The sequence below is a fragment of the Penicillium rubens genome (genome assembly GCF_028828025.1).
Source record: "Penicillium rubens strain IBT 27055 chromosome Unknown utg000001l_segment0_segment0, whole genome shotgun sequence".
Taxonomy (NCBI): domain Eukaryota; kingdom Fungi; phylum Ascomycota; class Eurotiomycetes; order Eurotiales; family Aspergillaceae; genus Penicillium; species Penicillium rubens.
This window is the reverse complement of record NW_026890599.1, coordinates 1,383,987-1,395,953: the sequence shown is the minus strand read 5'-3', so window position 1 is coordinate 1,395,953 and position 11,967 is coordinate 1,383,987. Positions and strand designations below refer to the sequence as shown.

General features: G+C 48.0%; 4 protein-coding genes across 4 annotated transcripts; 2 read left to right on the top strand and 2 right to left on the bottom strand.

The window, feature by feature from the left end:
* Positions 1–1,746: 1,746 nt before the first annotated feature.
* N7525_000559 (sugar porter family MFS transporter) lies at positions 1,747–3,549 on the bottom strand (the record flags this gene model as incomplete). The annotated part of the gene is made up of 4 exons (XM_002562228.2): positions 1,747–2,103; positions 2,158–2,463; positions 2,533–2,937; positions 3,013–3,549. The coding sequence occupies 4 exons, from the start codon at positions 3,547–3,549 to the stop codon at positions 1,747–1,749; spliced, it is 1,605 nt and encodes a 534-aa protein (XP_002562274.1).
* Positions 3,550–5,413: 1,864 nt separating this feature from the next.
* Positions 5,414–6,328, top strand: N7525_000558 (uncharacterized protein; the record flags this gene model as incomplete). The annotated part of the gene is made up of 2 exons (XM_061211612.1): positions 5,414–5,740; positions 6,206–6,328. Coding segments are annotated over 2 exons (450 nt in total), but the record flags the coding sequence as incomplete, so codon positions are not given.
* Positions 6,329–6,544: 216 nt separating this feature from the next.
* On the top strand, positions 6,545–7,628 carry N7525_000557 (autophagy protein 5; the record flags this gene model as incomplete). Its single annotated transcript, XM_002562232.2, has 3 exons — positions 6,545–6,664; positions 6,719–7,148; positions 7,225–7,628. 3 exons carry the CDS (start codon positions 6,545–6,547, stop codon positions 7,626–7,628), a joined length of 954 nt encoding a protein of 317 aa, XP_002562278.2.
* Positions 7,629–7,946: 318 nt separating this feature from the next.
* On the bottom strand, positions 7,947–11,791 carry N7525_000556 (NACHT and Ankyrin domain protein; the record flags this gene model as incomplete). The annotated part of the gene is made up of 6 exons (XM_061211611.1): positions 7,947–10,248; positions 10,313–10,873; positions 10,925–10,949; positions 11,012–11,206; positions 11,278–11,342; positions 11,400–11,791. 6 exons carry the CDS (start codon positions 11,789–11,791, stop codon positions 7,947–7,949), a joined length of 3,540 nt encoding a protein of 1,179 aa, XP_061070837.1.
* Positions 11,792–11,967: the final 176 nt, after the last annotated feature.

Below are 11,967 nucleotides of genomic sequence, written 5' to 3'. Positions count from 1 at the left end.
ATCTGAACTTCTATTCTTAGGCAAGTTACAGTTGACACATTCCAGGGAAATACTTGGCTTTGAGTTTATACAGCATAGTGTCGTCCAGAGGTGGTCTGGTCTTTCCGTGAGCTTCCTGATTATCAGCTGATCATTCCCCTTTTAGGAAGTCTCAAAAGGATCTGATTTCCCCTAAATTTAGAATGGGGCGATTGCGTTTTCAGGCCATTCGTGTCTCTCATTGGACAACATGAGACTGGTCTCAATGTCCAACCAATAGAAATGCTCTCACATTTGGAACTTCATCAAGTTCACCGCCCCAATGGGGAGATTATGATCTGGAGCTAACCCCGTCCATCATTTTAGCCAAGTTATGGAGTGGACGAGACCACACTACAATATATCGTGAAAAATATATTGATTGATAATGCTTTTTTCGTACATATACTTGAGGCCCCGAGTCTTAATTACCTTGGTTTCTCCTACACATCTGACATCAAAGTATTTCAACCATGCGACGAGGACAAAGCAAACCTAAGATTCGCTCGATCAAACAGACTTACCAACCGACAATCACTGCGATCCCTAGCATCTACTCGGATATGCAGAACGTGACTGTACAACTTGGTGAAGCAAGACGGTCAACTCCAAAGATACACCACAACAAGTCATCATACCCTCAAGTCAACATTATGCGTCACTGGCGGACAGCTTCAAATATGCATTGGAGGAATTCAGAACCATGAACTCCCATTGTGCCCGACATATCTCATTCGCCTTCAACAATATGTGCTGCTGATCTATACCCTACAGGGCCATCTCGTGGCATGACGTAGCCACCAGCCCGAACCTTAGGATCGAGAATTGAACGGCGGCAAAGGATCGGCAAAGGATCGGCGAAGGATGAGCAAAACGACGATCCGAGGAGCTTTTTACGCCAAGTGATATCATATTTTATTAAAGGGTACGAATAAATTTTACCTTGTTGCCCAACTCACTACAACATATGCATTCTATCCATTAGACATGTCATCGAACAAGCGATCCAGGAATCACAAATCCAAAAGATCATCATAGATGCTGTCATGGCAATGGATGTGTCCTTTGCCTATGATAAAGCCCTCGTATCCTTTCTCCGCCTTGTCAAGACTCCACCTGAACAGTGTCTATGATTCCCTTGGCACGCGATCATGCGTGGAAGTGTGGCCTCAAGTAGAAAATAGAGCGATTTGGTTTATCGCTAATGTCAAGACTATACAGGAGTTTGCTTACCCTTCATTGCGCGTAAAAATAGAAATTAGGTCGTTGTTTAAGGAACCAAGTAGCCAGAGCCAGGTGTTGCAGAGCGCCAATATCTACAAATTTCTGCGCTTCACCGTTAATTGATCCAGTTTTTTTCGCTATAAGGATGATGCTTATGCCTTGATAGAGGACTTGGATGATAATTTCCAGGCTTTAGAGCTATTGAAGTAAACGGGGGAAAAACACAGGGGGGGGGACTGCGACCTCGCCAGGCATTACTCACCAGGCGGATATCTTACCTACCTAGGTAGGATACTTGGGAACTCACGTATTGCTAATGTACGGAATACTCAAGACTGGGACTGATGTTTTTGGGCAACTTTAAAAAATTAAATTCATTAAATGCACACCAATCTATGTCGCGTCTATACATCGTGATCTCCTGTACAAAGTCCATAACTAACAATTTCTACATATCCTCTATCGCCATTTTGTAACCATATCGCTCGTTTTTGTCTCTTCATTTTAAGATGCAGCAATTGAACCAGTGTTCTCCTCATGGTACGAGGACTCCTTGACCTCGTAGCGGAACTGCTCCTCCTCTTCCGCGAGGGCGGCCTTGAGGATACCGTTCGCTCTCCAGACGGGCTTGCAATCAAACAAGCGGTCGACCTTTTCAAGAGGGATACCGCTGGTCTCAGGGATGAGAAAGAAGGCGAAGAAGAATGCCAAGAACGACAGTGCAGCGAAAAAGAAATACACGCCGTAGTGCATTGTGGCGAACATTTGTTCAGTAAAGCGGGAGACGAGGAAGTTAAAGAGCCAATTACTCGCAGTCGTGGCGGCCTGAGCCAGGGAACGGAAATTGGGGTCGAAGAATTCCTAATGTCTTGTTAGATTGAGTTCAATTGAGGATGATAATAAGCAATGACTTACAGAATTGATAACCCAAGGGGTACCATTCCAGGTAGGGGTGTAGACCGCAGTCCATAGGTAGAAGAAGAAAATGGCCGCAATGCCTCCGCCGTTCAGAGACGTGCTGGGGTTATCTTCGGGCTTGACAACGCAGATGTAGGCTCCGATTACCCACATGCAGAGCGATCCAGTCACGGCACCGACAAGGAGTAGGTTGCGCCTTCCAAATTGGTCGACCAGGAACAGAAGCCACACGAAGGTCATGACGGCTTTGATCACACCGAAGATACCGGTCATCAGGTTAACAGTGTTGGAGTCAACACCAATCTAAGGAATTATATAAGTTAGCATGATTAATTGATCATTGAAAGTGCATCAGGTTAAACGCAATCATACCGATTTGAAAATGGTAGGTGAGTAATAGTTGATGGCATTGATACCGGAGCCGTTTTGCCAGAAGAAGAGCATGCAGCCCAGCATGAGACGGTACATGACGCTCTTGTTAGTGGCGAGAGCCTGGAAAGGCTTCCAGAAGCCAATACCGATAGAACTCTTCTGGTGCTCAAGAGCCTGGTCGATCGCAGCCACCTCTTCGGTGATATACATATCATCAGCCGCCAATTGGCGAATCCAGCAAAGATTTTCCATCGCTTGGCTTCGGCGGTCCTTGAGGAACAGCCAACGAGGGGATTCTTTGATCCACAAGGCACCTAAGAAAAGCAGACCGGATGGGACGAGCTGGATGGCGAAGGGGATGATCCATTGCTCGTGGGTCTGAGGCATGTGTTGCTCAACACCATACTACCATATCTTGGTTAGCTTTGAATGCGAAGAAGGAACGCGGAACAAAGACCGGTGAGAGGCAGGGAGACTCACATTAATCCAAAAACCTAACATTCCGCCTATCTGCCAGCCAAGCTCATACAGACCGACGAGGCGTCCTCGGATGGCTGGTGGTGCTAGTTCGGAAAGATATATGGGAATGATGTTCGAGGCTATGCCAGTACCCAGACCGGACAGCACACGACCAGCGTAAAGAATACCCAGTCCTCGGGCACTGTTGGCACCGAGTTGTAATCCGGAACCGAGGAAGAATACGGTGGCAGCAACAGCCAAACTCCATTTGCGGCCGATGAAGTGGCCAAGGGCGTATGTGCCCAGGGCGCCGAAAAAGGCACCAGCAATGAAAAGTGAGACGATGTTCTCGCTAATCAAATTTCGTTGTGGGGTGGACATCTCGTCGAGGCCGAACTCCTTCATGAAGGAGGCGAGTGTAATCGTTGTACCGATGAAGGCACTGGTATAACCGATCATATTGGAACCACATGACGCAATGCCGGCGAGTGCATATACACGCCAGTTGTAAACGGACTTGGGCGTTGGCCGATCCTCAGCAAGGGTGAGAATGCCCATGGCTGAAGAGGTGTCAGCTCCTTCTGCGAGGTAGAGTTGAAGGTCAGGGTGAGAAGACCAAAATTTTTGCTCAAAGACAGATGGAGGAAAAGGGAGCCAAAAGTGCTAGAATGGGCCCCTAAGTAATACCCGATATCCTAATGGACTGTGGGTGTGGAAATTCCCCAAAGCTCCCCACAACACGTCGCCTAAAACCCCATAGACTGGGGCAGTATAATATGGGGTTCAAGCGTGAGGCTACGATACGGCGAGGATTACGGAGGACAGGTGCATGAAGATGTCCATGAGTGGGAACATTGGCCGGGGTTGCGTTTTCCCCGGAAACATTCAGCCGGCAAGTACATGAGCTTTATACAGTATGCAGCGTATATCAAAGTGGATGCAGCCACTGGGAATTTCTTGTTGCTCCTATTTGAGAGTGTTCCCTTGAATGCAGTAGGTGGTAGACAAGTTTGTAGCATGTACTTTTGATTTCGTGCCATAGCAGGGTTTTACGGCTTTAGCCATTCCAGTCTGTATATTATTGTATGCGGGCACCGGTGAAGCCGGTCGCCCCCAGTGACTGATTATCTTCTCTCTGGCTTGGACAGAACAGGCTGTAGTGTGGAAAGACTGGCACAGCGAAGTCCCGCTTGCTAAGTGAATACCCCATGATCTGTTTCCCCCAACTGTTCTAAGAGTATGCAAGAGCATTCGTTCGACTCCTTACTCCGTATAGGGGAGAACACTTAACCACGTGTGGAGCCGGAGTTTTGCCGAGCTCTCGGGAAGACGAATACCGTCTGTCTGTGATGTCCGAAGAGCGACACCGACGGGTAAAAGTCTAATTGATCCCGACTCGGGATACTAACCGAAGCTAGACAGATATACAAGGAAGAATTTTTTGACTGTATTGCTACATACAGTGCTTATGCAACATAGGGAGAACCCTTCAAGTTGCATAATGACTTATCCCTACCTGGAATCCCACTCTTTCACAATATCACCGGAAGTGGCAACAGAGGACCCGCCCGGGATAGTCATTTGCACTAAATGTAACTCCGGGGTTGACATCCAGGGGCCCCAGGAACCGGATTACCGACAAATAGATATGAGTGACTGTGTCTATCCAACAAAGTTATAGGGTTACTATATAACCCTGATGTTGTTGTCGGTGATGTTAATGACAAGAAATATACAAGCTCTTTTCGGCCCGGTCCCGGCTTGGAAGGATGCCGTGGCGTTACCGCCCAGCCTTGGTACTCAAAAATGCACTATTGAAATCGACTTCAAACGGCGAGCAGCCTTTACCCGAAGATTTATACAAACTAACTTTTAGAGTAAAGGACTCCTTGGCACTAACCTGTCTCGACCCATCAGCGATATCCCAGGGGTGCTCAAGAATTCCTTGATCCGAAAGACCCACAAATCAGTTTTCGCCGTAAGGCCGACAGGGGACTATGTTGTACGCGGCGCACGGGATGAGGACGTACCCTGTATCACAGATTGCGGGGGCCATGCTCAGTTTGACTGATCTTTCAGGAACTGGACTGTTACGTTACATACCTGAGGCCCCTTGGAAAAGTGCAAATGTCCCAATCGTGAAGTTTAACGAATTCCCTGGTATTGCCTGTCCTGTTGGCAGCGACTTCCAATATGAAAGCCGCTGGAGCCCCAAATCTCAACAGAACATCATTCCTCCTATCGGCTACAAGGCCAGGCCTCGAGTTGGTCTATGCCTGTGCGGAAGTCACATGTTGCCCAGGGAATGGCACCCGGGATAGTGTTTGGCCATCCGCGCCGGCAGTTTCCAGACAGCTCGGGTTATAAGACTTATTTTCTTTTCAATAAAACACTTGGCATAGCTTGAACCAAAACTTGTAGATCGATATCCGCCCAGCTTGGAAGCGATGTGAACCGTGCAGCATGGATTTGCTCCTTGTCCTGGTCGCTACGTCGTTTGGTCGCTCTTTGGGGATATTTGGGGTATGTGTCCATGGCTAGGACTCAATACACCATTGATGCAGTCACTGTGTCGCAGGAACATTGTACCAGTAGACTTTCGAATTTGGTTGATACCAAGAATAAAAGCTCCAGGCGTGCCAGGCAGCTGCAAAGCATCGCGGGCGGAAACCCACCCGGCGAGGCGGCGCGACTCATTTGTTCTGTCCCTATTCCGCCGCTGTCCAGCCTGTGGATTAAAAATGGCCGGGTTTCAACATGCGGGATCGAATGTGACTTTCTCGACAGAAATCAATTTGGGGGCAGCTGATGAAACTAAGTCTCCACGCACCAGAGCTGGGCGAGGAACACGAACAACGCGCCACGATCGCGTTTGATGCGGATGTCATGGCGAAGATTTTCGACGCGCAGTGATATTTTTTGTATAGCCTCACAAACGAATATGTCCAGAGAAAAGTTCACAAGGGATACACGATTGGAAAGTCGTGCTGGATATCGGAACCTGGATGATACCAGTATCCTGGAAGACCTGCTTACTGGAGGAATGTCGACTCATGTCGTATCAAGTATAGCCTGCGTATAAATTGTCCATAGGTCATTGTTGCTTTTTAGCCTTAGAAGGCTGAAAAGAGAAATTAGGAAACCTGAGGCATAGACATTGGCAATTATTGCCTGAGGCAGCAACACGTGCCAGCAACCTTTGGTGCATCTCCAGGGCTTGGAGTCACGCTATGTCAACACAAACCGCCTGTATCTCCTTGGGCCTCAAACGCTTGATTTTCCAAGGCTGGCCGATTGTCTCGGGAATTTTGTGGATACGCCGTTTCCCGGATCATGATCACATCCAAAGCGGGGCATTTCCAAATCTGCGATTCTTATCGGTTGGAGACATGCGAATCTCAGCGCGCGTCTAGTAATTCAACACACGGTGTGTGAGAGAATCAGGTATGTTCCACTAGATTTTAAATAGCTATATGGAGCTAATCGCGTCTTAACAATCCGGCAGAAAAGCAAACATTGAAATAAAGGATTGAACATCTTATTGTCCGTCAGAATGGAGAACCGAGTGTCTCTCGGCTCTATCCAGAAGGCCATCTGGGACGGGCGCTTGCCACTGGAGATTGTTCTAGCTTCATCAGAAAGTCGAACCTTTGACAAGACGGATCCATATCTTGTATGTTTGTTCTACAAGCACTCGATGCGCGCAAATGCTAATCTCAGTTGCTAGATCTCATATCCGCGCATCTCATATCTTCCCTCGTTGCTACCTAAGCTTCGAGCTTTCTTCTCAAATTTTTTGATAGATCCAAACTCCCAGTCTCACGATGGCTGGTTTGAGTTTGAGGGAGTGCCTCTAAAGTGGCACTACCCAGTCGGGCTGTTATTCGACCTCTATGCAGGAGTAGACCCGGCCTCAAAGACCGCCGCCAGGGATAACGAGTCTCCTGGTGACGGGTCATCGCTGCCCTGGCGTCTGATAGTGCACTTTAGCGATTGGCCTCCTGACCTTGTTCGGCTTGATGCTTATGGAATGGTCATGAACGACGCCTTCATAAACAGTGTGAAGGAGGCGGATTTCCTACGAAACGGTACGGCCAAAGGCATCATGAGTCTCTCAAAAGAAGATTCATCAGGACTTTGGAATGCCGTTCAAGAAGGTAAGTCAAGCATTCTGTGTTGAGATTCCTCTACTCCATCAAGTATAAAGGCCATTCTAACGCCGAAGAAACACAGTCGATCTTCTTTCCTTTCAGCGCATATCAAATATCCTTCTTCCTCAGCTCTCACAACCTTTTCGCAATGTCCCGATCCGGATTTTCTTACCACTTCTACCTGATGCCGAGTCTTCTTCCCTTAAAGTGGTACAGACGCCACTTCCTCCTTCAATACCAGCGTCGAGTATGCAGTCAAGTCAAATGTTGACCTCGCGGAGCGGTTCCACCCTCCAGCCTCAAACGGTCGGAACTGTTTTGCACACCCTGCTACCAAATTTATTTCCCAGTCGGAGAACCCCTGTTCTTGCAAAGCCCGTATTACACGGCGCTGTGATACCCATGTCTGCCCCGATCGAGGAGGTTGTGAGGTGCTCTGCTTATGGAGATGGATGGGCATATATAGTCATTCGGATGATGGGCTGAGTCCCGCTGACAGATTACGAGTCACTCAAGCATACGGTTTGATACGTCCAATGGCATTGCTTCTTTAACTCATATTTCAGGTAAATAGACATGGACTTCGGATTCAACTATGGCAGGGAGTATTATTGAATTGTATTGAATAGATACGAGACACCAAATCCATATAAACAAAAGAGCGCGATGTCACAATCGCTATATGCTAACACCGTTATCCAATACCAACAAAAATCTCTAACTCATCGGAAGGGTATAGCAAGATAATAGAGCATGAAAGACGAAAGGAAGAAAAAAGAATGAAAGAATGAAAGGTCCTAGATCTCATGCAAATAAAGAATTGTTGTCACTGCCCACCAATGTTGCGGAATCACCGGTGTCGGATTTAGCAATTTCGGACCTAGCTATGTCCGACTCGCAAACTTCGGACCCCATATCCTCAAACACGGTTGTTGCACTATCTCTTCCACTTCTGTGTGGTCTTGGGCGTAACTTTCCATCATCATCAAACCATAGAGACGCGAATGGGTTTTTCTTCGCTACCTCGAACGCCGTGGTCGGAGTTTCTTTCACTTCCCCGCTCACGAAGCCTGTATTCTCAGTTGGTATTTTGACGGACAAATCCGCACCAGCGTCAAGCAAAATACGGAAAATTGGTTCTCGTCCTCGTTCCGCTGCAAGATGAAGCGCCGTCTTTCCTTCGTTGGTGACGGCGTTTATGCTTGCTCCCAGTTTGATCAACAGTTCAATGAGGGATGGACGCGGAATAGGTGCCATTGCTGCAAGATGGAGAGGAGTCTCCGCAGATTTGGAAGCCGAGCAGTCGTTAACTGAAGCACCATGGCTGATGAGAAGCTGGATGTATTCAGCCGTTCTGTCAGACGCAAGGTCAAGAGCTCCGGTCCCTGTATAAACAGCCTGGTGAAGAGGCGTCCAACCTTGGCTGGATGTTGCAGATACACTCATTCCTTCCTTCAGTACAGTCTTGAGCATATCAAGACAGTCCTGGTTAGCTGGAGGGGTGATGTGAAGAAGTGTCTCGCCTTTGGCAGTCTCGACATCGATCTTGGCATCCCTGTCAAGAAGGAAATCAAACATTGTCTTGTTTAAGCCTACGGCAGCGCACTGGAGAGGGGTGTATCCCTGAGACGTCCGAGCCTCGATGTTTGCACCCCCATCCAACAGCTTGGAAGCTATTGAAGTACTCTTGGAGTATCGTGCTTGTTCATGGAGTAACGTTTCCCCTTGTTTGTTCCAGACATTGATGTCAGCTCCACCAATGACAAGCAGGTCAAAGGCAGTCCAGTGTCCTTTCCAGGCAGCATATTGCAGGGCCGTGGGTCCAGCGAGGGAGCGAGCTTCAACATACGCGCACCGTTGCAAAAGCAAAGAAATAGCTTCACAATTATCGGTGTTGGCAGCCAATTGAAGAGGAGTCAGCCCTTCGTTATTGCCGACGTCAATTTTGGCGCCCTTCTCAAGCAGGAATAAAATGATCCGTGGTCGCTTCCATTCCACAGCAAGATGTAGCGCAGTGTTTCCAGTCTGGTTGTTCTGGAAGTTCAGATCCACCTTGTGTTTCACGAGCAAGGGAATTGTAGCCTCGTCCATTGCTGTCCCCACAGCCACATGGAGACAAGTTGCACCGTTTCGATCTGCAATTTTTGAGTCGGCACGATGAGCGAACAATAGCTTTATGCACTTTCGATGACCCCTTTCTGTCGCGAGATGTAAAGCTGTCCTGCCATCAGCTGTAACTGCATTCTCTTTCGCGCCCATATCAAGCAAAAATGCGACCATGTCATCGTTCCCTTGAAGGGCAGCACAATGGAGGGGACTGAGCCCTAGTGAGTTGTCTTGTGCATTGACGTTCGCTCCTTGTTCAATGAGCCGTTGTGATTTCCCAGGGATACCAAAGAAGGCAAGGAGATGGAGCCCGCTCCAGTCCGTGGGATATTGTCCTATCCCCATTTCCGAGGGTATACCCTTGGACTTTTCTGCTGAATAGTTGAGAGGGGGTCTCCTCCAGAGTAATTTGTTGAGAAACGTTTTGATCAAGACTTGGATAGTCATCTCCTCATCGTCGACATGTCGTGCATGATGGCCCCAGTAGGTAGCGGCATAGTCCAGGAACCCTTTCTTTGGGGGGCGCGAAGGATAACTATTATTTCTGTAGCACCCATCGATCACATCATCTTGGCTAATAGCTGTGAGGCATACCTCTGCCATGTTTTTCTGGGCGTTGGGAAAGAAAACTCTAGAAGCCGACCCATCAAGGTACTCTTTCGCGGTCCTGTGAACAAAGCGGACCGTGCCCGACGTAGCCTCCACTGCCAAAAGACCAGCGGTTTTGACAAGAAGAGAGTGCTCAAAACTCATCGGGCGTGAAGATTCAACCACGTCATCACCCACAGCACTTCGGAGCTCCGCAACGGTCAATGGCCTGAGCGCATAGAGGACCCAATAGATGTAGCGGGTCGCAGCAGTGTGTACACTCACGACCTGCTTCATTGCCTCTCCATAGGCCTCACCTAAGTTTTCTGGCAGGTAGTCCAGAGCTCTTTCAAGAAGAGCGCGGTCTTTGTATTGCGATAACAAGTCAAGATGGAGCTTGGCAAGAAGAAATCTGGGTAGCAGTAATTGTAAGCCTCTGGGTTGCTGGGGTGTCAACACTGGCTGTCAGCACTTACATTCCATGCGAGTGGTCAACCACGGCGTGGATGATATCATCCTCTAGCTTCAAGTCCGGGTTCTTCACCCCAATATGCTTTCTAAAGCCACTGTCACGTCGTGTACGAGACAAGGTATAGAGTCCAATATCTTCAGGTGGTGCTAAGACGCTCATGCATCCAGGATTGTCCACGGGTTTGATACCGCTCATGTCCCGCAAGGTGACAAGAAGCTGAGCTTGTTGAGGGAGCTTTTGCAATCGACCCAAGATGCGCTCTTTGTCAGAGAGCATGTCAAGTCCATCGATAACAAAGAGAACCTTGGAGAATCGATTGACCTCGGCACGGATCGCGTTTTGATATGCCTTCGGGGATGCGGTGCCTTCTCTCAGAGACTCCGAGTAGTACAGGGAGGAAGTTGCGTAAGATAAACTGCGCTTGCGATATACAAGCTGTGCAAGTATGTGTTTCAAAATGTCAATGGATGTATGTTCTTTTCCGGATCCCTCTTGACAGAAGACGAAAACAGTAGCGACATCTGGGGAAGTGAAAGTCCTCTGAAGATGGTCAATGATAGCTGATCTGAATGTACTGTTAGTTTCAAGCATAAGATATGACATAAGTTTCACTTACGATAGGAAAGTTTTGCCGGCACCAGCTGACGACCATGGACGCGTTAATGCATGGAATATAGGGTTATGCAAACTTTGGATAACTTACGAGGTCCTATGCAATACAGTGTCCTGCAAGCACCAAGCAGCCATTGTTTGAAGTGTTGGTTCTCAAAAACCCACAAGCAACTCCCTTGTTGTCGTCTGTTACATAGGTCTGCGAGTATAATGAAGTGTTCCGAAGATAGTCGACTCGTTAATGACAGTGCATTTTCCTCGAATTTTTGGTCGATCTGGACATTGGCTGCAACGAAGAAAGTTATTAGATTCGGAATTCCAACTTTCCTCCTATTCGGTATAGACAACGCGACTTACCTGTCTCAACATCCCGGTGTTTTTTAAGATCCTTTCTTATCTCGTTGTCTAATAACATCCGTTCTCTTTTGGTGATAGGTCAGCAAAATTAAGCCCGGTGTCACCGGATTTGGAAACCTTACTCTGAATCCGGTTGCATCGACAAAAGGAACATAATCTTGTACTGTTCCAACCTTGGAATGTAGGTTTTCTCCAACAAGTGTTTCCTGAAGTAGAAAACGCTAACGCCCCCTGGTTGGAAATAGAGCTCAACAGACTTCATGCTCGATCCGAACCATCCAAGCAGCTCGGCAAGAGCCCTGAGGCGACCGACTGCAACGAAGCCTTTTTGGTCCGTCCAACTAATTTCATCCTTAATACGATATAGAAGATCGAGTATGTCCGTAAGTAAGGACAAAGCCCTCAACGAAGAGTCGTGTAGATCACGGCCGGTGTTCAGGAAGCGCATCGCCACCCGCGTGGATTGGGCGACCTGGGCGAGGATTTCACGAACCGCCGACACATTATTCGCCATCATGCGGGGTTTCTATCTGCATCGATGCAACAGTTGATGGAGATCACGATCTTGGTCACACAAGCTTGGAAGGAAGATACAACGGCGATTATAGAAAATAGGATGAGATGGGAGAATAATGTGTTATCAGTCACCTAAGGTTAACAGGCTAAGCCGAACCCCTGTTCATCCTTGAC